The sequence below is a fragment of the Camellia sinensis genome, chromosome 9 (assembly GCF_055761805.1).
Source record: "Camellia sinensis isolate YWXY chromosome 9, ASM5576180v1, whole genome shotgun sequence".
NCBI lineage: Eukaryota > Viridiplantae > Streptophyta > Magnoliopsida > Ericales > Theaceae > Camellia > Camellia sinensis.
This window is the reverse complement of record NC_138969.1, coordinates 187,263,736-187,283,448: the sequence shown is the minus strand read 5'-3', so window position 1 is coordinate 187,283,448 and position 19,713 is coordinate 187,263,736. Positions and strand designations below refer to the sequence as shown.

Below are 19,713 nucleotides of genomic sequence, written 5' to 3'. Positions count from 1 at the left end.
AAGTAAATGTATCCAACTTACCAGCATAAACTTTGAAGCATGAGAGTAAGGTGACAAAGAAACTAATGTGGTCGGCAATTTGAATATGTCCAGCTTTATAGGACGAATGCAGAACCTCTATGATTCGAAATATTATAATTGGTTCCAAACCATCATCTGGAATAAATTGGGAAGTAAGATGATTAGACAAAGAATAAATAAATAAACACGCTCAACAGAAAAACAATGACATAGTTTTAGCCATCTTAAAGTGCCAATTTTTTAAGTTGCATTGCTATGAACAATAAATATATTGCCTAACTTGGATTTTGCCTCACCAACATCAATTTATTAAATAAAAGCAGATAACCTTGCTAGTAGAGTATAACACATTTAGTATTCACCTGTTTTTCAGCTTACTCCATGGGCACATTTACCCTTAAAATGAGAGAAACACTTTTCAGTTGTAAATGCGGTGTTTTAGTGCTACACAAACCTTTCAATAAATGGGTTGTTGATGTATTTAAAAAATAAAGCCACTTGCAGTTAAAATAATGGAAATTAAAACATGTACAGCATAAGTTGACACATACAGGATGAGTCTAAGCCATTATTTGCTGTCAGTACTGAAACCACACATCATACACCCAGCATCAAAATGACAGAAATGGAACAACATTAACTTGTCAATGCATCTAAGATAATCCATAATGAAATTCATCATGGTGTTTGAAACAACAGATGTACTCACATAAGCAGCACCAAGCTAATGACTTGAGCAGAAGGGAGTCCACATGAGAGAAATAATAAAGGCAACAGATAGAAAACTCCTGAGCATCTCTATTGAGTTTAACAAAAGGACCATAAGATATATTTCCTGCAACACCAAAAGTCACCAAGAAGTTAACTAAAAGTTCTCTAATCTGCATATACAAGTATATTTGGCCAATATAAAATTTTCAGACTTAATTCTCACTTTCACCCATGCAATTACAGTAAAATTCTGCCAATGAGTCCTGCATGTTGTCATACTCCTGTGCAAAGAAAGTGTTTGCAACAGCACATTGTCCCAGCCGAAGTAGAAGACTCAGTACACTCTGCAACAAGCATTGCAACCACTCAGGGAAAAAATACCCATGTGACAATTGGATATGAAAACTAGTGTCTGGGAAGCTAAGATTCTAATGTCATCATCTCCAATTTCTAGAGAAGATTTTAAACAAACACTTGTTAGATAAAGTAAATGCATACCCTGGAACGTAATGGGTGTTTATCATCTAACATGATTAGCAGCAGAGGAAGCTCTCTCATCCAAGTAATCTGATAGTCTAACAATTCTGGATCACTTGCATCTAGCTGCTTCAAGCCTTGTCTCTGTGATTTGCATCAAAAAATTGGATTTTGGAGTTGAAAGTAGGAAAGAACAAAGAAGAAGGAAAAAAAATTACTGTCTACATGAGAACAGCCAAATGAGTTTGTCTTGTCCACCAAAGAATGTCAAAAGAAATCAACATAGATACAAAGACACAGACTTGTGATGTTTGTACGCAAACAGCCAAAGGCTTTACAAGAATGTAAAACGTGGATAACTGTAGACAATACCATAAAATATCAAATATCAAATACCAAATTACAAGTATAGAGCACATTGTAGAACTATAAAACCAAGAGCTTACCGGAACCAGCATTTCTTCAATTGCAGAAAGGCAAGCCCATTTCAGTGAAGACTCTAGATTGCAACTTTTGAAAGTCTCTGTAAAAGCCTGCAATTGAAGTACCAACCATTCAAAATTACAATTATAAAATTCATAATTTTTTCAGGAACTCCAACATCTTAGAGAAAAGATCTAGAAGTACAGGATCACCAAAGTTCTTAAACAGATGCCATCATCAAAAGAAAAGAAAAAAATTTGAGATGAGAAATGGCTAAGAATAGCCCCTAGTACCCAACTTATTTGAGAGAAAATAATGCAAACCTGTAGAATACGAGACTTCCAAAAACCCACTACTTGGAATACAAGTTTCGGAATAAAAGGAATTAGTGAAAGTATGTGCTTTTCATGGATTGCTTTACCAGACTGTGCGCCACTGCATATCTGCAATTAACAAATACCAAGTTACCTTGAATTACTGAAAGAAAAAATCATCCCAAAAATCTCTTTAGTATAGAGACCAGATGCCAGAAAGGCAAAAAGAAGAGTAAGATTTAAAGCCTTGAATTAGTAGCACCCACTCCACATCCACCACAAAACAGATGATATAAATTGACAGATCATATTAGATGTAGGCTGGCCTCGATCTGGGAACCAATCATTCAACAAGCACCCTCTCTATTGAGACCAGCTTGCATTAAGATGGTTGACAGGTGGTTCAGTGTTGAGCAATCAGACTACGTAAGATTATGGCATGGAGTCTGTGATCATTAGATTGCGATAAGGACACGAGCATATAGGTAATTTCATATGAGACATTTGTGACATTGCACAAGAAAATTTTGGTTTAATTTTGACTATTGTATATGTTGTCTTTAAGTTAGAAAGTGTTTGGGATAATCTAATTAAGTATACTGATTGACTTTTTACGAAAAAACATGAAATGAGTTGGATTTGAAGTGATGTGGTAGAGAGGTGATGTGACCCAAATAGGATAATGTGCTAAAATAGCTATTTTAGCACATGCCAAACACTCCCTTAGTCTCATTACTTAAGTTAGTTCATGTTAGAATTTACCAATTTACTCCTCCACCTACCATCTCCACTAGCACCCACTTCACCTACCACCTCCACTATCTCCACTAGCACCCACTTCACCTACCACCTCCACTACACTACACCTACTACCACCTTCTCTTCTATATATAGGAGTTGTAATACATAACACAATATCAAACAATCTTGTAATACATCAATCAATAATATACATCAATATCTTTTACATGGTATCAGAGCAAGGTTAACAACTTAGTAATTCCGCTTCACCGGCGGGCGGCAGCCTCGCCTTGGCCGCCCGCCGGACCTCTACACATACCTTCCATCCGCTGCCACGAAAACCCTTAACCCAGAAGCTACATCACCGAAGCCCATGTCTCTCTCTGCCATGAAATTTCAGGCACACCGTTCAAACCACTGAGATTCTCGCTCTGCAATTTCGCTTCGTTTCCGATGGGTAACGTTTTAAGGAAACTCAGCATGTGCGTCACCCGCGACGATGGAGTTCGCCGGAGAAAAGACATGTCCCTCGTCATCTCCGACCCCATCGCCGATCTGGGTCACTCCTTCTGCTACGTCAGACCCGACCCAACCCGTATCTCTTCCTCCAACGTCCACTCCGAAGACACCACCACCACTTTCCGCTCCATCTCCGGCGCCTCTGTTAGTGCCAACACTTCCACCCCTCTCCCCACAAATCATTAGAAAACAGAAACACAAAAAAAAAAAAAAAAAAAAAAAAAAAAAAGCAAACCAGCACCGCTACTCTCTGTTTTTTCAAAAGCAAAACTGTTTTCAATCTCTCTCCTCTCAACAATGGCAGCTAGTCCCTCTTCTCTCTCATCGTCCCCTCACTGTTCTCTCCCACTCAACCGCTCTATCTCTCCCTGTTTTCATCGAACCTCGTTGAACCTTGCTTTCTTCAACAACGACCCTCCGAGTCCGAGGCTCGTTTCGGTTCGTGCCCAGAACCAAAGTTCCGAATCTGGGTCGGGGCCCAAGATGGCCTCGCATTTGGATGGAACAGAAGCTTCGTCGTCTTCTTCGGCCATTGATTTCCTCACATTGTGCCATCGTCTTAAGACCACAAAGCGGAAGGGATGGGTCACTCACGGAATAGAGAGTCCAAGTTCTGGTATTTTCTGAGGGAGCTTAAGAAGGTGACGCCAAGCAGCACTATTCAGTGTGGTATCACGGTACTCCTTGTACATGTGGTGATACCCAGATGTACCCTGAGATGGCTTCCCCCCACTCTCTCTCTCAACTTTCTTTTTCTTTTTTTATTATTTTCCTTCAAAAGACTTTTGGCCAAGACATATCTGAACCATTCCACCATCTTTTTTCTTTTTCATTCTTTCCACTCAAATTTTTTTTTATTATTTTACTTCCTCTTTTGAAACAAAAACAACACGGCACACAACTTGCTTTGTCCCCCTTCTTTTCCTTTCTTTTATTTTATTTAAACAAAAAAAAAAAAAAAAAAAAAAAAAAATTACACATTTGCACAACACACCCTATTTTATTTATCTCCGGGATCGACCCCGATCACCATTTTACATAAAAAAAAAAAAAAAAAAAAAAAAAAAAAAAAAATCCACAGGCGGGATTTTTCTTCTCTACTCTGCTGCAGGTCTCTTCTTCTTGCCTCCGTCCTGGGCGGTCCTTGACGGTGTTGCTTCCGTGTTTCCCGCTCCACTAGGCACGATCACTACTCCCTGCTCCTCCACTGCAGCATATGGCGGCCCTCCAAATCGGAACATCACGGTGGCCTTCCGCTTCAACTCCTTGTTTTCTGCCTTTAGCACACTGATCTCTGCTCGCGCATCCTTATACATGCGTTGGAGCAGAGCCAGCTGGGAGTTTAAATGCTGCACCTCATTTGTTCTACTCTGCAGCCGGTTCGACAAATTTGTGACCGCCGTCATGCTTTCCACACATGCCTTCAAAGTATACTGATTGGCCTCCACATCCGACAGCCCTGCCATTCTTTGCTCCACAGACCGCATCGGAAAGTTCAACGGAGTATACCCAGCGGTGTTTGGTTGAGGTTCACTGGCCACCGCACCAGTTCTCTCTCCTGTGGACTCGTTGAGGTCGGGAAAGAGGGTGAGCAGCCCGCGGGAAGACGAAGCCATTTTTTCTGGGCAACAGAGTGTTATAGAGAGTGTTACAGAGTTTCTTCTCAGCAAAACCTCTCTTTCTAAGCAGAATGAAGAATTTTTCAGAGATTTCTCTCAGTTTTTCTGTCTCAGTTTCTGCCTCCTCCGCTTCGGTTTATAAAGACCATGACACAGAGGCAGCCACGCGCATCGCGCGCCTTTTGACGCCGACAACCTGGCACGCCTTTTCATGGCACGCCTTTTGATGGCACACCTTTTGATGAGTTGGGCACGCCTTTTGATGGCACGCCTTTTGACAAAATTGGGCACACCTTTTGAGGGTGCCACTTTTACAAGGGTCCGACAAGACTCTATAAACTGTCCCGACATTTGATACCGGTTAGCTTTTTCAAGGGTCCGATAAGACTCTGTAAACTGTCCCGACATTGATTCCGGTTAGCTCCTTTATGGGTCCGACAAGACTCTGTAAACTGTCCCGACATAGATTCCGGTTAGTTTCTACAAGGGTCCGACAAGACTCTGTAAACTGTCCCGACATTGATTCCGGTTAGTTTCTACAAGGGTCCAGCAAGACCCCATAAAACTGTCTTCTACAACGGTCCGACATGACCCCATAAACTGTCTTCTATAAACGGTCCGACATGACCCCATAAACTGTCTTCTACAACGGTCCGACATGACCCCATAAACTGTCTTCTACAACGGTCCGACATGACCCCATAAACTGTCTTCTACATCGGTCTGACACCCCCATACAGTGTCTTCACCAACGGTCTGACACGACCATACAGTGTCTCCTATCCTTTTTTCTTTTTATGTATTTTCTTGTTTTATTCCTCAGAATTTACCAATTTACTCCTCCACCTACCATCTCCACTAGCACCCACTTCACCTACCACCTCCACTATCTCCACTAGCACCCACTTCACCTACCACCTCCACTACACTACACCTACTACCACCTTCTCTTCTATATATAGGAGTTGTAATACATAACACAATATCAAACAATCTTGTAATACATCAATCAATAATATACATCAATATCTTTTACAGTTCACAATTAGGGTGTTACCGTATTTTCAAATCATGGGCTTAGCTGCTTAGGTGGTTTTTCTTGTTAGTGGTTGCTTGGTTGGGAAGTGTATTTGCTGTTAGTTTAGTATCATTAAAGTTAGTTAGCATATTTTTGCTAATATTTTTTATACGCATAGGCCAAAATCCGGACTACGCCCTTGTGGTTTGGCCATGGGGCACTTTACCTCCCCAATTTTTAAATATATGCAAATTCATCCTCACATGGTTTAGGGCTAAAGTGTTACCATTACAAATTCCATCCAAATTAACAAAAATTGTGACATGAGCCTAATTTGAGAAGGCACAGATCTCTGTTCGTGTGTTGCCCAAGAACCCTAAATTTCATGTTCATAACGTTAAGTTTGAAATTTAGTTGTAAATAACTTGCTCTCACATACCACTTCACCAAAACATTTCGTCTTCATCGTTGTTCATTTGAGGTATGTTGACATAAACAATTTAATTTTATTGGTTGGTAACCTATGGAGCATGGGTACTTTGAAAAACAATGTATCCGTACCGGGTACTTACCAACGTATAGTACTTCGTCTGCATATGTACCGAGTACACGAAACATGTACTCAAATTTTTTCTTCTTAATTTTTGACGTACTCAAACGTACCTTGTATATATACAAGCCATAACATACCTCAATCGAAGCAATATTTTCTTCTATTGCAAAGATAAAATTCATTTCACTAGACTTCTTTTTTATTGTTAATTTTATACTTAGCATGATTTTAAAATTAAGCTATGGTTATAAGTTATTTACTATAATGACATTTAATTTTGGTTTATACCTTTACTTTTGACATTAAATGTTAATTGTAGGTTGAAACTTAACAAATTAAACCATTTAATCAATTTTTTCAAGACTCCAAATCAAAAATAAATATTTTTTTACAAATGTACCAAGCCGTATGTATACCCTATTTTTTTGAGATTTTACTGTATTATGTACACGTATCATACCAGTACTCGTACCCGTGCTTCATAGCTGGTAACATTCAGTTCAATTTTTCTGAAAAATTCCATTGTTGGTTGAATAATTGGTTGGAAATTTCCATAGTTCACTGGAAAAATTCAAGACACTTGCCAAACTAATTGGAATGGAGTCTAGAGCAATGTTTATTAATTTGATGAGCAATGTTTACCTTGCCCTGTATATTCAATGGGCGATGTTGTTAGGGTGGTTCAATCTGCTGCTGCTGCTGCTGCTGGTGGTGATGATTGTGACCCAGTGGAGAGGAAGACACTGTTACAGTGAAGAGGGTATATTACTTATTACCAGGTAACCAACTTTTATTAGCTGCTAGAGAATAGTTTTCTCAATGCGTGGCGATACACAAAAGTGTCACAAAAACAAAAAGTCTCGGCTTGAAATTCCAAGATCACAAAGCCTCTAGCGCAGTTAGCGACATCTCCATGTTCTCAAATTACAGCAAAACAATGACAACTAACATGCAAATTCTCTTTCCACATCGTTGGTTCCAGAGTCTTGAAATAAATAATGAGTATATTAACAACTCATCCACCTGTTTCACTCAACTCCCAATCTTAAATTCATGTGTTGCCGATAAAGGCTTGACAGATTCTACAGAAAAAACCTTCAAAGAACATGAAATTCAATAGTTCAAGTACCATACCTCTTCAGAGAGAGCACATGCAACGAATTCAAGAAATTTTTCTAACAGAGCAGCAGGACATTGCCAATCAGTTGTGTGTAAAAAGATTTCTGTAATTATAATATTGACGGCGAAATATTTATCATCATCCTGTTTCAGAAAATAGAAAGAAAAAAATTTTAATCCATGCTACAATGACAGGGAGTGCAGTTAGAAGAGTTTCTATTGCAAAAATACCAGAGATCCCTAATGAACTACACACCAACTTACCAACTACTCACAATGAGGTGAGGTGTGGACCCTACACGCCATTGTCATCATTGTGAGTAGTTGGATTATGTATAATCTATGAAGAATAGACACCTCTCCTCTCCAAAGATCACATACTAGTGTCCAAAACACATGTCAACTACAGACACTGTCGGACACGCTGGAGGAAGTGTCCCATCTTGTTTTTTTTATCCCCCTTTTTTTCACCGGAGTAGCATATGCACGGCTGATAAGTTTGCTAAAAATAAATATTGGAGATATAATAAATATATAAATATCCAAATATATAACATATATTAAATATATAAAATTATATGTTTTGCATGTGGCCCCCGTGTGTGTGTTATTTAAATTCAAAGGAAAAACTAAAGAGGTAAAAACACTATAGGAGCAATAAAAAACATTATAACATCATGTTTAATACAACCGTACCTTTCCTGAAAGGTGATGTGTTGGGTTGAGGGGGAACAAATCAAATAACTTCTTTAATGACGATGGCATGATAGTTTGACCTCGTATGGTTGCATCCAATCCTTCATAAGGCAGCATAGACACTTGTAGCTCATGCTGACTGTTATCGATCCCATAAGCAAAGAACCTGACTACAAGGTCTATGCTCTGAAGTATAAATAGCATACAATCAAACGATTGCACATCAAGGTGTCGCATAGTATGTATGAACCAATCGAATAAAATCTTGGAAACGACTAAGTAAAACGGGCATAAGGTCCTCTAGTTTCTTTTTGATGACAGAAAATCCTACAAAGCCAAAGATAGCAGCAGGTAGAACATTAAAATAATTATTATCTCACTTTATCAAAAAATAAAAAATCAAAATCATATAAGAAAAATGTAACCCAAAAAGAAAAGTGCAAGGACCATCATGAATTACAGAAAACTTCATGGTGCTGGTCAAGGACCCAGGTAGTCCAAAAAATCATACAGATTCAAACACAGAAACATTAAAATTCAAAGAATAAAATGACCTGAGAAATCTGATGCAGACAGCAGTGGAAGATGCAATGGGGAAAACGTTAAAATTCAAGGTATAATGTTCTTTCACTTACCAGCAGCATGTTTAGGTGTGTCAGGCTCAAAAGCATGTAAAATCCCTTGTGCAGCATCATCCTAATACATAAAAAGATCATTATATACCCAGAGTGTTCTACGATTTTTGTGTTTTGGCTCCGATACCAAAAAGAATGAAAATAATTAATTGGCTTACCTATGAATGAGGTAGAGCCTTGTATTTATAATGAAACAATATTACAAAATAAGAAACAAACAAACTAAGAAACGAACAAAATAGGAAACGAAGATAAAAAAAGTATTAAATCTGTGATTGACACAATCACAGATTTTATACATACTACCATAATTACAATATCACTCTTTCCTAATTCCAACACTACCATAATTATAATATCACTATTTCCTAATTCCAACAGCTACTGATGCAAAATAGTTGACATGCCGGACAGGGGCATAATGATTTACATGCAATTGGCACTACAGTGTCCATTCAAAAAACCATAATAAGAAATTTACTCCAAGTTGTCAAAAGAGGATTATGCCCTAACCAGCCAGGAGTGAAAGATTATAAGGAACTAACAACTCAATTCAAAAGAACTTTTTTAACTATTCGGCCCTGTTTGATTGCTGGATTGGGAGGACAAGAGAGAGAGAGAGAGAGAGAGAGAGAGAGAGAGAGAGAGAGGAAAAAAACATAGGGCCCCCAATTGTCACCTAGTCCATGGTTTGGTTGGCCTTTTGTTGCCTGGGATAAGGCCCCCTGGATTTCTTACTAATTGGGATTGTCTGGATGAGCTTCCAGATTATTCCCCCCTTCACCAAATAGCAAATTATCTGAATTAAGCAGTGAGTTAAGCGCTTAATGCTAATCCCAAGATACAATTATATTTTATAATATCAAAATAGTAAGACATTAAACATTCTATATTATTGGAAAGGAAGTGTGAACAAAAATTCTTAACATCTATTTTAAAAAGGTCATATACACAAATAAATTGGAAGTTTTAAAATTTAGAATACTAAAAATCTAACAAGGGAAGGATTATAGGTATACACATTATTTTTATTTTATCATTGGATCCTAAGTTATTTTCTTCATTCATGCAATAGTATCTAACTTATAGTCACGTGTCCCCAAGTTTCTGAACCATGTCTGGTTCTAAAAAAAAAAAATAATGACGACACGTTTAGACTTGTGTCCAACATGTAGAGAGTGTCCAACGAGTGTCCAATGCGGATGACATGTTCTTGGAAGTGTTAGTGTTCTTGGCCCACGCCTCTTTCCACTAATTTGAATCCTCCCTTCCCAGCATTGTCTTCAATCTTCAGATCGAATGTCGCCCACTCAAATTGAAAGAGAACAGTCCCACAGAGAAACACATCGATACTCACAAACCTATTGCAAGAACGAGGAGTGGTCAAAGGGAAGGCTATTTGTCCTACTTTCTAAACCAGTCCAGTATAGTTCATTCACTAGGACACAAAAACAAGCTACATCTACATTACAATAAAATTGATGCTAGCAAAATATGAAATTCATACGGAAACATCACATTCAAGTTCAGCATCTTAATATCCTAGACTAGAAGTGGTGAGATTCCTCTAAATGTTAATAAACAAGATCAGGCAAAAATATGAAAAATTGACAAAATAAAAGTAGGAAACCAAGGCTAAAAAATGAAAGCTTTGAACAACTTCTTTCAAACGACATTGTGTTACAAATATAAATGAAAATGCACAAATTAAATAGTCCTCTAGGTTGACAGCAAGAAAGTACCTTTTCACATGGTGAATCATTATCTGCCTTACTACTTGGCAACAATAACAAGCAGTGAACTAGCCCTGCAAGAACATTCTTAAGCTTGCCCTTGTCCTGTAAATAGAACTGATTCTTTCGTAATACATCTTCGTAGTTTTGGAAAATCTGTTGATGGCGTATCAAATGAAAAAATCTATTACAAACATGAGCTTCAAATACAAATCAATTGACAAACTAGTTGGACCAGCCACAATATTTGAGTAAAATAATAAACAAGAGGGAGGAAGAGGAAAAACAAAGAAAGAAAGAAACAGAAAGGAAAGGAAAATAAACAAACTAATGGAATCATTACAAACATTACCACCTACAACAGTTGTAATAGCAAGAACAAGTTTCAAAATTAATAAAGGAAAAACCAGTATCTACTTCACCAAATTCACACATAAAGAAACAGCCATAGTATTCTTTTGGGTGAATCAATTAAGTATATGATAAAGAAATATATAGCTCAAGTATTGTTGACTTGAACCTTAAATACTATTTTAATAGAGAAAATCACATAGTTTGGTGTGCCTCAGAGGCAACTACTATCAAGAAATGGAAGAAATAATAAATGCATATGTCAACATCAAGTAATTAATTAACTCACAACTCTAATATTTTACTGAAACAAATAATTTAACTACCTTTTCAGAATATAAGGAAAAGGACGATGGGTAGTACTGAACAACAAGGTCAAAAAATTTGAAAGCCATCAACCGAACATCAATTGCCAAATGTGTCATTGCATTGAAAATATATGCCATCATCAGTGAAATGAAAGGTCCTTGATTGTCCTGCATAAAAAAGGCACAGGATCAGCTACAATGGACAGAGAATCAGCCACTATGGACAATTGAAGAAATCAACAGTAACAATCAAACAATTAGAGGGAATGTCTTCTCAAGATCTGCTCTTGCTAGAGTCAGAAAACCTGCAGATGTAATAAAAGTACAAAACAAACAGAAGCTAAAGGGTTGCAAACCGAGTGAAGGAGTTCAAATTTTGACTTTTGGAAGCGGGCACCCATTTCTGAGTTTTTGCTTCACTAATGCACTCTCCCACACTAAATTCAAGCATCAGCCCAGCTAGTGATGTTTTAACCTTTTCAAAATTTTGTTTAAATTTTTAAACATGAAGAAAAATGGCATATATTTCATAGATTCTCTGGCACTGTGGAATGGCCTGCAAGGAGGGTGCTTTGGTGTTTGGGGGAGGGGTCCAAGAGGGCCCAGTGGACAAAAGTCAGGATTACACACACCAAAATAAGGGGGAGAAAACCTTATACAACCTAATAGTATACTTACTGACTATAAATTTTGGTGCACAGAACATGACCCATTGACCTCTCTAAATCCAAATAAAAAAATCACCATCAAATATGAGCGAAACATCTCACCATGGAGTCCTCCCATAATGTTTTTAATCAGTATACATTCACAACCAAATACAGGACAATAGATATCAAGAACACATACAAATAGTATAAAAGGTTTCCTTAAAAACAGAACGTTAGACAAGAAAGGGTCTTGGGCCACTTGGATGTGTACTGTATGTTTGTTAATGAAATAAATAAATAAAATTCTCTGTTGGCTGTTTTAGACTAAATTAGACACAGAATAAAAACATTATGTATTAACTATTGAACATAGTTTATGAGACCAAGTGCAAGAAGAATTTAGCAAGGAAATACTGAATTAAGGAAATGCCAGACCTGGCATTTACAGCAAAGGAACAAGAATCAAGAATTACCTCTTTACAGGTAGGGAAAATCACTGACTTAAGAAGTTGATATAGTGTTTCCCGAACCAGTTTATCATCATCACTAATGCGTTCACGCAGCTTCTCTATAACGGCAAGTTTATGCAATCTCAACTCTGTTGGGTATTTAAGAAAAATATCCCCAATGCCGATCAAAACATCTTGGAATAAAAAGAGGAAGTCGTGTTAACAAAATGGCCAATCAATATAAAGAACCACAAATTTAAAACAAGTCTCTCAAAGGGGCAGTTATAATAGTGAATTACTTCAAATTCAACTTAACACAGTTAATGACTTAATAAATCACATAATAATACGGCGGATACCTACATGCAAAAATCAAATTAAAGTCATACAAAAACCATCAGTAACACATTGGACAACATGGTAACGCAAATAACAATGGCAATGTAGCAATTTTTATTGCAGACAAATTGTATAATTCACATTATTTAAAAATTATGATAAGTAGTTTTTTCAAGATCACGACAATAATGTTGAACTGAATGAAATTGTAGGGTAGTTATTGTGGTAACTAGAAGCTCTATAGTTTAGATAGGATATCTACTGAATGTAATCTTTCTTGATAATAAAAAAAAGAAAGAAAAATATTTATGTTTTTTTCTTCTTTTTTTGGGGGGGGGGGGGGGGGGGGGGGGGGGGGCTGAGTGAATAACATGCTAGGGGGCAAGGGGACAACCACAGAGCACCAAAAAAGAAGCAAAGCAAGACAAAATGGAAACCATCAAAACAAAAACAAACAAAGCTAGAGGACTGCGTCAGCAACATTCAACTTCACAGCCTTCTGACAGCAATGGGAGCCTCTGCACCAGAAAGGGACCATGAAAAATTGATCCTAGAAGTCCAAGCACCCAAACTCATGCACAGCTTGATTGCTTGTCTAGGCCAATTCTTCTTTGAAGCTAACAGCAGATTAATGTCACCCACCAATAATGGTATCATATCAATAGACCAAAAAGAAAAATATTTCATGTCAAAAAAAGGGATTCTTTTTCAAGCAACCACTTCATGTATAATATCCCATCAAATGAATAGCCTATCAAGAAAATATTTCTTCAACATAATGTAACCAAAATTATATTCTGCCAAGACAATAAGAAATTTCACAGTTTGAAAGAGGCAAGCAAGAATAACATCTCCAAGGAAGGGGGAAGCATCAAGCTTGTGAGAATCAAATGGTTTCAACTTCCAATCCACAAATAGTATAAATTAATAAATCAAACACAATAAACAAAAAATATAAATGGTTTGGCAATGTGCCTACATCCACGAAGATCAAATCCACTATGCACCATAAGACTACAAAGCTCAAAGCCTCCGGGCCAATGAGGGGGGCCTCCACAGGCTCATTACAATAAATCCGATTGAACAGTAAAAAATACAATGCACCCTATGAAGCACGGGCACGGGCACGGGCACGGACACGAGACACAAGACACGGTGATTTCAAAAAAATTAGGATACAACTAGGGCGGGGGACATGGCAAATTTTTTTTTAATTTATTTTTATATAGATTTGCCATGTAGATTAATATTATGTTACCAAATAATCAAAATTACTAAAAACTAACATTAATTCAATATACAAATATATATATATATATATATAAACCACTATATTTAAACAAATTAATAAATTATCTATATTTGGACATGCGTATCCCCGAAGTGTCCCCGGAGTGTCCCCAACAAAAACAGAAAATGTGTGTCCCAACCATGTCCCCAGCGTGTCCCTATGTCCCTGCCATGTTCTCTGCAAAAAAAAAATAATAATAATAATAATAATAAAATTAACGGGACAAGCCATTTGGCATGTCGCATACGTGTCCCCGGCGTGTCTCCGTGTCGGATACCGCTATGGCTCCTATTTTGAAGTATCCATACTTCATAGAATACACCTCATTACAAAAGGTGAGCTTAAGCATTAATATTCATTTCTATTCATTTTTAGGTCCACAGGTACAAAAATCCAACCACTATTATAGCAATCCTTTACACTAGTATAGAGTATTAGATTAATAACAAAATACCTTTTCGGACTTTGGAATTGTGATGAGATGTTTGCTGAAGAAGCTCTTTCAATGTCAAACCTTTTTGCTCACTGCCAAACCCGCCTTTTCTGATGCTACACTCTGCTCAGGAAGGATAATGGCTGCTCATAATCCACAACATAGCGCTTTCTTTAGGAATGTAATTCTTGTTCTTTTCAACAACATTAATTCAACTCAAACTTGTTGGCATTTCACGTAAACAGGAAAAGAAAAGAAAAGGAAAAAAAAAAAAAGGAGTTCAGTTGTTATCTAATATATATATATATATATACTAGATAATTAAGATTTGCTAAAATTGTTGCACTGTTTATCAATTTTTTTCATTTTTCCTTTCAGACATTTGGAACTGGGAATATTACTCTATTCCTCTTATTGGTATAGAATCATCTATCATGTAATTGAAAAATATGCCATGCCACTTCAATTCTATCTAGGAAAGTTCTATCATTTGAACGTTGACATTAAACATAAATGACATGAACTTAAACAACACAGGGAGCAAATATATATTCTATCTATACTATTATGTTCTCTATCTATCTATACTATTATTCAACAATGATTCATCCCCTTTTCCTCCCACCCCTTTGACCCCCTCTATGTATACTAAAGTTGGTGTTGACATCTCATTTTTTGGATTTTACCAAAATACCCCTATATCAGTAGTTACATGGCCAGCAATGCACTAAATTCAGGGTTTTTTCTTCTTTTTTTTTTCTTCCAAATCTCTCAACTTTTGATTTTTCCAAATTCATTTCAATTCTCATATTTTGAATTCAATCATACAGTTTATAATCTTATTTTTCTGAAACAGAATGATCATATGCACAGTCACTTCTAGTATGTATGTATGTATCTATATACATATATATAAAGCATTTGAAGTATATGTTTGGTTTGAGTTTGGGAGATGAGTTTTAGAGATAAAAAGTACGAAAAGTTGTTTGGTTTGGTTTTTTTCAAAAGATGTTTTGAAAAATTATTTTGAGAGAGAGTTTTGGAAAAAGTGATTGATTTGATGTGTGAAAGAGAGATTTGTTTGGAAAACTATAAACCAAACAAGTTTTGGAAAATTTTTTTGAAAAAATTTATTTGGTTTGATTACTTTTGAAAACTTATTCGTAGAGAATTTTTCCCAAAAATTTTTGGAAACACAAACCAAACAAGGCCTTTACCTTTGGATTTGATTTCAGTGTTTGTAGCATTTTTTGGCGGCGGGAATTTCCGACCAATCTTTCGTTTTATTTTCTACGAAATAAAAAATAAAAAATCAATAAATACAGTAAAAAAAATTAAAAATCAATTTTTAAAAATTTTAAAAAAAAACTCAAAATAAAGAAATTACTTTGAAGTCGACACCGCGCTGTTGCTGCTTCTTTCGGGGAGCCTTAGGCCTCACCATTTTGCACTGTAATTAAAACCCACATGAAAACACAAGCAAACTACATTAGCACTACAAGACTACAACAATATTATAATCTCACCATTCTGTTTGATTGCCAGGAAAATAGTGGAAGGGAAAGAAAATAAAACAGAAAATAATTACAGATATCGCAGGGCGAGGAAGAAAAGCGGAGAAGAATAAGAGAGAAAGCGTTGGCAATTGATTACAGTGCTTGGATGACTTATTTAAACTATTCTTCTTTCCTCTTTGTCTTTCCGTAAGGTTAGGGCTTTTTTGCTGTGATCTAGTAGGCCCATTAGGGTTTTTGGTTCAATCGAGCTGAACTCGGTCATGTTTGGTTTATCCACATGAAACGCTTGGGCTTAACCTTCAGTCCTCAAAAGATCCTGAGGCCTATCATGGTTTCGCTATACTATTTTTTTTTTTTAGCTATGATAAAAAAATTAGTTATGGCATTATTTTACTTATAACTCATGTTATATTTAGTTGTAGTTTTTTTTTTTTTTTTTTTTTACTCAAAAAATTGAAGGCTCCATTTGGTGGAGCTCTCAAACTGTAGTTCTACCCATTAGTTTGAACATGGTGTTTGTTTATAACTTTCAAAAATTAATTTTACACTCATTTTTGAAAACACTGTCGAAGGTGGAAAAATTTGGGCTAACCGGTCGTCCCCCGAACATCCAGTCGGTTGACCGGAACGGTGCACAAATTTATTTGTTTTTTAAAAAAATTGCCACCTTTTATTTTTTATATTTAAAATAAAAAAAATAAGAATTTTTTTTAAAAAAAATTATGAACTTTGAATAGAATTTTGAGTTGTGTATTTGGTTATAAGTTATAAGTTTTTGTATCAAATATTATATGTCACATCAAAAATTTCACACTCAATTCAAAACTCTTTTCAAGACTCATTTACTAAACAAATTTTTCACACTCAAATCATAATTTCAAAACTCACAAACTCAAAATACAACTCTATTCTCAAATCATATTTAAAAAACTCTACCAAACGCTACCGAAGTTATTCTATTTTTCTTTTTAATTATAAGGTGTATATGGTAAACACCTTTTAAATAATGATATGAACCGTTTGTTTTGTATGACATTTTTATACTCTCCCGTCCTGAAATATTAGTCCATTTTGAATAATATAACTCTTTTTGGCAATACGATTATTGCATTCCAAAAATAACTTTCCAAAACTACCATTTGATAGTAAAATTATTACACTTCAAATAATGTTAATAAATTTAAAAGAAAGACAAAATAAAAAATTCATATTATTTTAGTCCTTACTTTTTGAAAAAGAACTAATACATTGGGACAATGAAAAATTGAACAAGTGACTAATATTTTGGGACGGAGAGAGTATGTCGTTTATAAAAAATAAAAAAATAAATCAATTTGATAATTTTAACTTATTCATTTTATCAAATTTATTTTTAAAAAAATAAACGACAAGCTTGTTTTTTAAAATATACTATCTTTTATTTTTTAAAGACATAATAAAATGAAAATATTAAGAGATTTGTCATTAAAAAAAAAAATCACTTATATTGTTCTACTAGCACAATTACCCGTGCTATGCATGAGTATAAATAAATATTCAAAAATTAAATAATAATCTAAAAAATTAACTAGAATATTTAGTAAAAATAATTTAGAATCAATTAAATTTTATTCATTTTTATCACAATTATATATAAGAGAATTTTTTTTTATTCTTATGTCATTAATTGTGTACTCTAAGTTCTTAATAACAAATACATGTCATAATTTAATTGGTAAAAATTAAAAAATAAATCACAAAAATTATATTTATAATAAAATATAAATACATTTCGTCTTATGTGTTTCGTAAATTTAATTTATCATATGATAGTGGTAAATTACATTTGTCAATATATTAATTTTTTCATATTTTGTTAAGTCTAAAAATTAGTCTAACATCAAAATTATAATTTATCTTATATTATAAGATTTACGTAAAAATTAGAATTCACCTGTGATATTAAATTTATGCTTAATATTAGATTTACACCAACTTGTACTTCGCCTAATCATTAAAAAATTATCTTTGTCTATTCCCAACTTATATGAATCATTTGACCTATCTATTTATTAAATTATTAAATAGATATTTGTAAGTATTTTTTATAATAATTAAAATTTTGAACTTGGTTTTAAAAAACTATATATTTATGTTTAAAACAATTAAATGAATAGTAATATATATTTATGGATGAAAAAATTATCTAAGACAGATCCACCTTAAATTGTAAGTCATATTCTAGTCCTAATAAATTTAAATTTTATCATAGCTTATCAATTCATGACTGGTATATCAAATTTGGGATATTTTAACATTGGATTAAATACTAAAACGTAACTAAGAAAATTTAACCCTGGTTTGGCTATCATTTTGGGGCTAAAAAAACACAAAATAACAAAATAGGCTCAATAAGCTAATAAAATAAAATATCACATCCAACCTATAATCATTACACTTTTTATCTCACAAAAGTCGAAATAGCCAATAAAATCCAAACCAAACGAGGCTAAAAAAGTTAAGCTAAAAAAGTCTCAACACAAAAAATTAACTATATTAGCTATGGGTGGGCGCGGGTTGGTTGCGACTACGGAACCTCCAATCCGCCATCCGTCTGCCATTTTGGCCAATTGGAGAAAATCAATCTGCATCCGTCCGCCATTCCGGCGGATGTGGATTGAGCAGATTAGCGGTTTGGCGGATGGATGCGAATCGATTTGGCAGTTTAAAATTTTATAAATTTTCAACATAATTCAACTTGTGCACTTCCTTTAAAAAAATAAACAAATAAATAAATATTTCAGTCAATGACTTAAAAAAATATTACAATCAATGTATACCTCATCCAAAGAAATAAAGTTTGAATTATAGAATGTCACAATCACTGCATGCCTCATCCACATATTACAATCAGAGCATGATTCATCCATATAAAGTATTATAATATGTGGTTCGCAAAATATAAAAATAATTTAAACCTTAAAGAATGTGCTTAAGTGACACTAATATCGTTAAGCTACAATTACTTAGTAAAATATTTTTCTTGGTTGCGAACCAAGATTAGTTTGAGTTAAAGTTAGTCATTTAAACTAATGAAACTATTACTTATCCAAGCTAATTAGGTGCTACAACACAAGAGAGAAGGTTGGAGAATGATGGAGATTGTATGTCTTTGTATTATTAAATCTATATATGTTTTTGAAAACAAAAACCAATCAGCATATATCATATTTTCTATTTATTATTTTTAGAGTTAGATTTAAAAACTAAAAAATATAGATAAATAATACGTTTATTTTTTTCAATTCAAAAAATATATTAAAGTTGAAAACTTATTTTCAACAGAATATTTAAACTCTTTTTCAATTGAAACACACAAACAAAATATTTAAACAAATTGAAAATACAAAGTCTTATAAATTAATAGGGGTGCTCGCGGTTTGGTGGTTCGGTTGCGGCCAAAGAAATTTCAAATCCGCCATCCGTTCGCCAAATTGGCGGATTGGAGAAAATCAATCCGCAACCATCCGCTCGTCATCACGCATCCATCCAAAATGCGGTGGATCAGATCGGATCGGTCGATTTTGATGGATCAATATATCCGCTTCTCACCCTTAATTCAAATTATTAAAAAAAAAACCAAAAATAAACTTACAAATTAGATTAAATGGACCAATCTTAATCTCCAATAGAAGACAAACTGAACCCTTTATTTAGGCTTGGTTTGGGTACCAAAAAAAAGTAAAAAGTTAAAAAATCAAAAAATTACTAAAAAAGATAAAAAATTATCACTATTCATCTAAAAAAATATTAAAAA

General features: G+C 34.8%; 1 protein-coding gene across 14 annotated transcripts in view; it reads right to left on the bottom strand.

The window, feature by feature from the left end:
• Nucleotides 1-16,168, bottom strand: part of LOC145798897 (uncharacterized) — a 45,386-nt gene extending 29,218 nt beyond the window's left edge. For 11 of the 14 annotated variants that reach the window (XR_014340738.1, XR_014340732.1, XR_014340731.1 and 8 more), the window contains exons 1-15: nucleotides 15,788-15,850; nucleotides 15,618-15,690; nucleotides 14,422-14,543; nucleotides 12,362-12,531; nucleotides 11,257-11,406; nucleotides 10,589-10,735; nucleotides 8,847-8,907; nucleotides 8,212-8,538; nucleotides 7,531-7,659; nucleotides 1,956-2,075; nucleotides 1,656-1,742; nucleotides 1,231-1,353; nucleotides 956-1,076; nucleotides 731-856; nucleotides 22-156 (exon numbers count right to left, since the gene is read on the bottom strand). Coding sequence is in view for 4 of the 14 variants with exons in the window: in XM_082888209.1 (XP_082744335.1) it covers nucleotides 22-156; nucleotides 731-856; nucleotides 956-1,076; nucleotides 1,231-1,353; nucleotides 1,656-1,742; nucleotides 1,956-2,075; nucleotides 7,531-7,659; nucleotides 8,212-8,448 (1,078 nt within the window). In the remaining 10 variants the exon portion in view is untranslated. Of the gene's footprint in view, nucleotides 1-21; nucleotides 157-730; nucleotides 857-955; nucleotides 1,077-1,230; nucleotides 1,354-1,655; nucleotides 1,743-1,955; nucleotides 2,076-7,530; nucleotides 7,660-8,211; nucleotides 8,539-8,846; nucleotides 8,908-10,588; nucleotides 10,736-11,256; nucleotides 11,407-12,361; nucleotides 12,532-14,421; nucleotides 14,544-15,617; nucleotides 15,691-15,787; nucleotides 15,851-15,988 lie in introns of those variants that run through there. The other 3 variants (XR_014340737.1, XR_014340734.1, XR_014340739.1) reach the window with 3 other exon arrangements.
• Nucleotides 16,169-19,713: the final 3,545 nt, after the last annotated feature.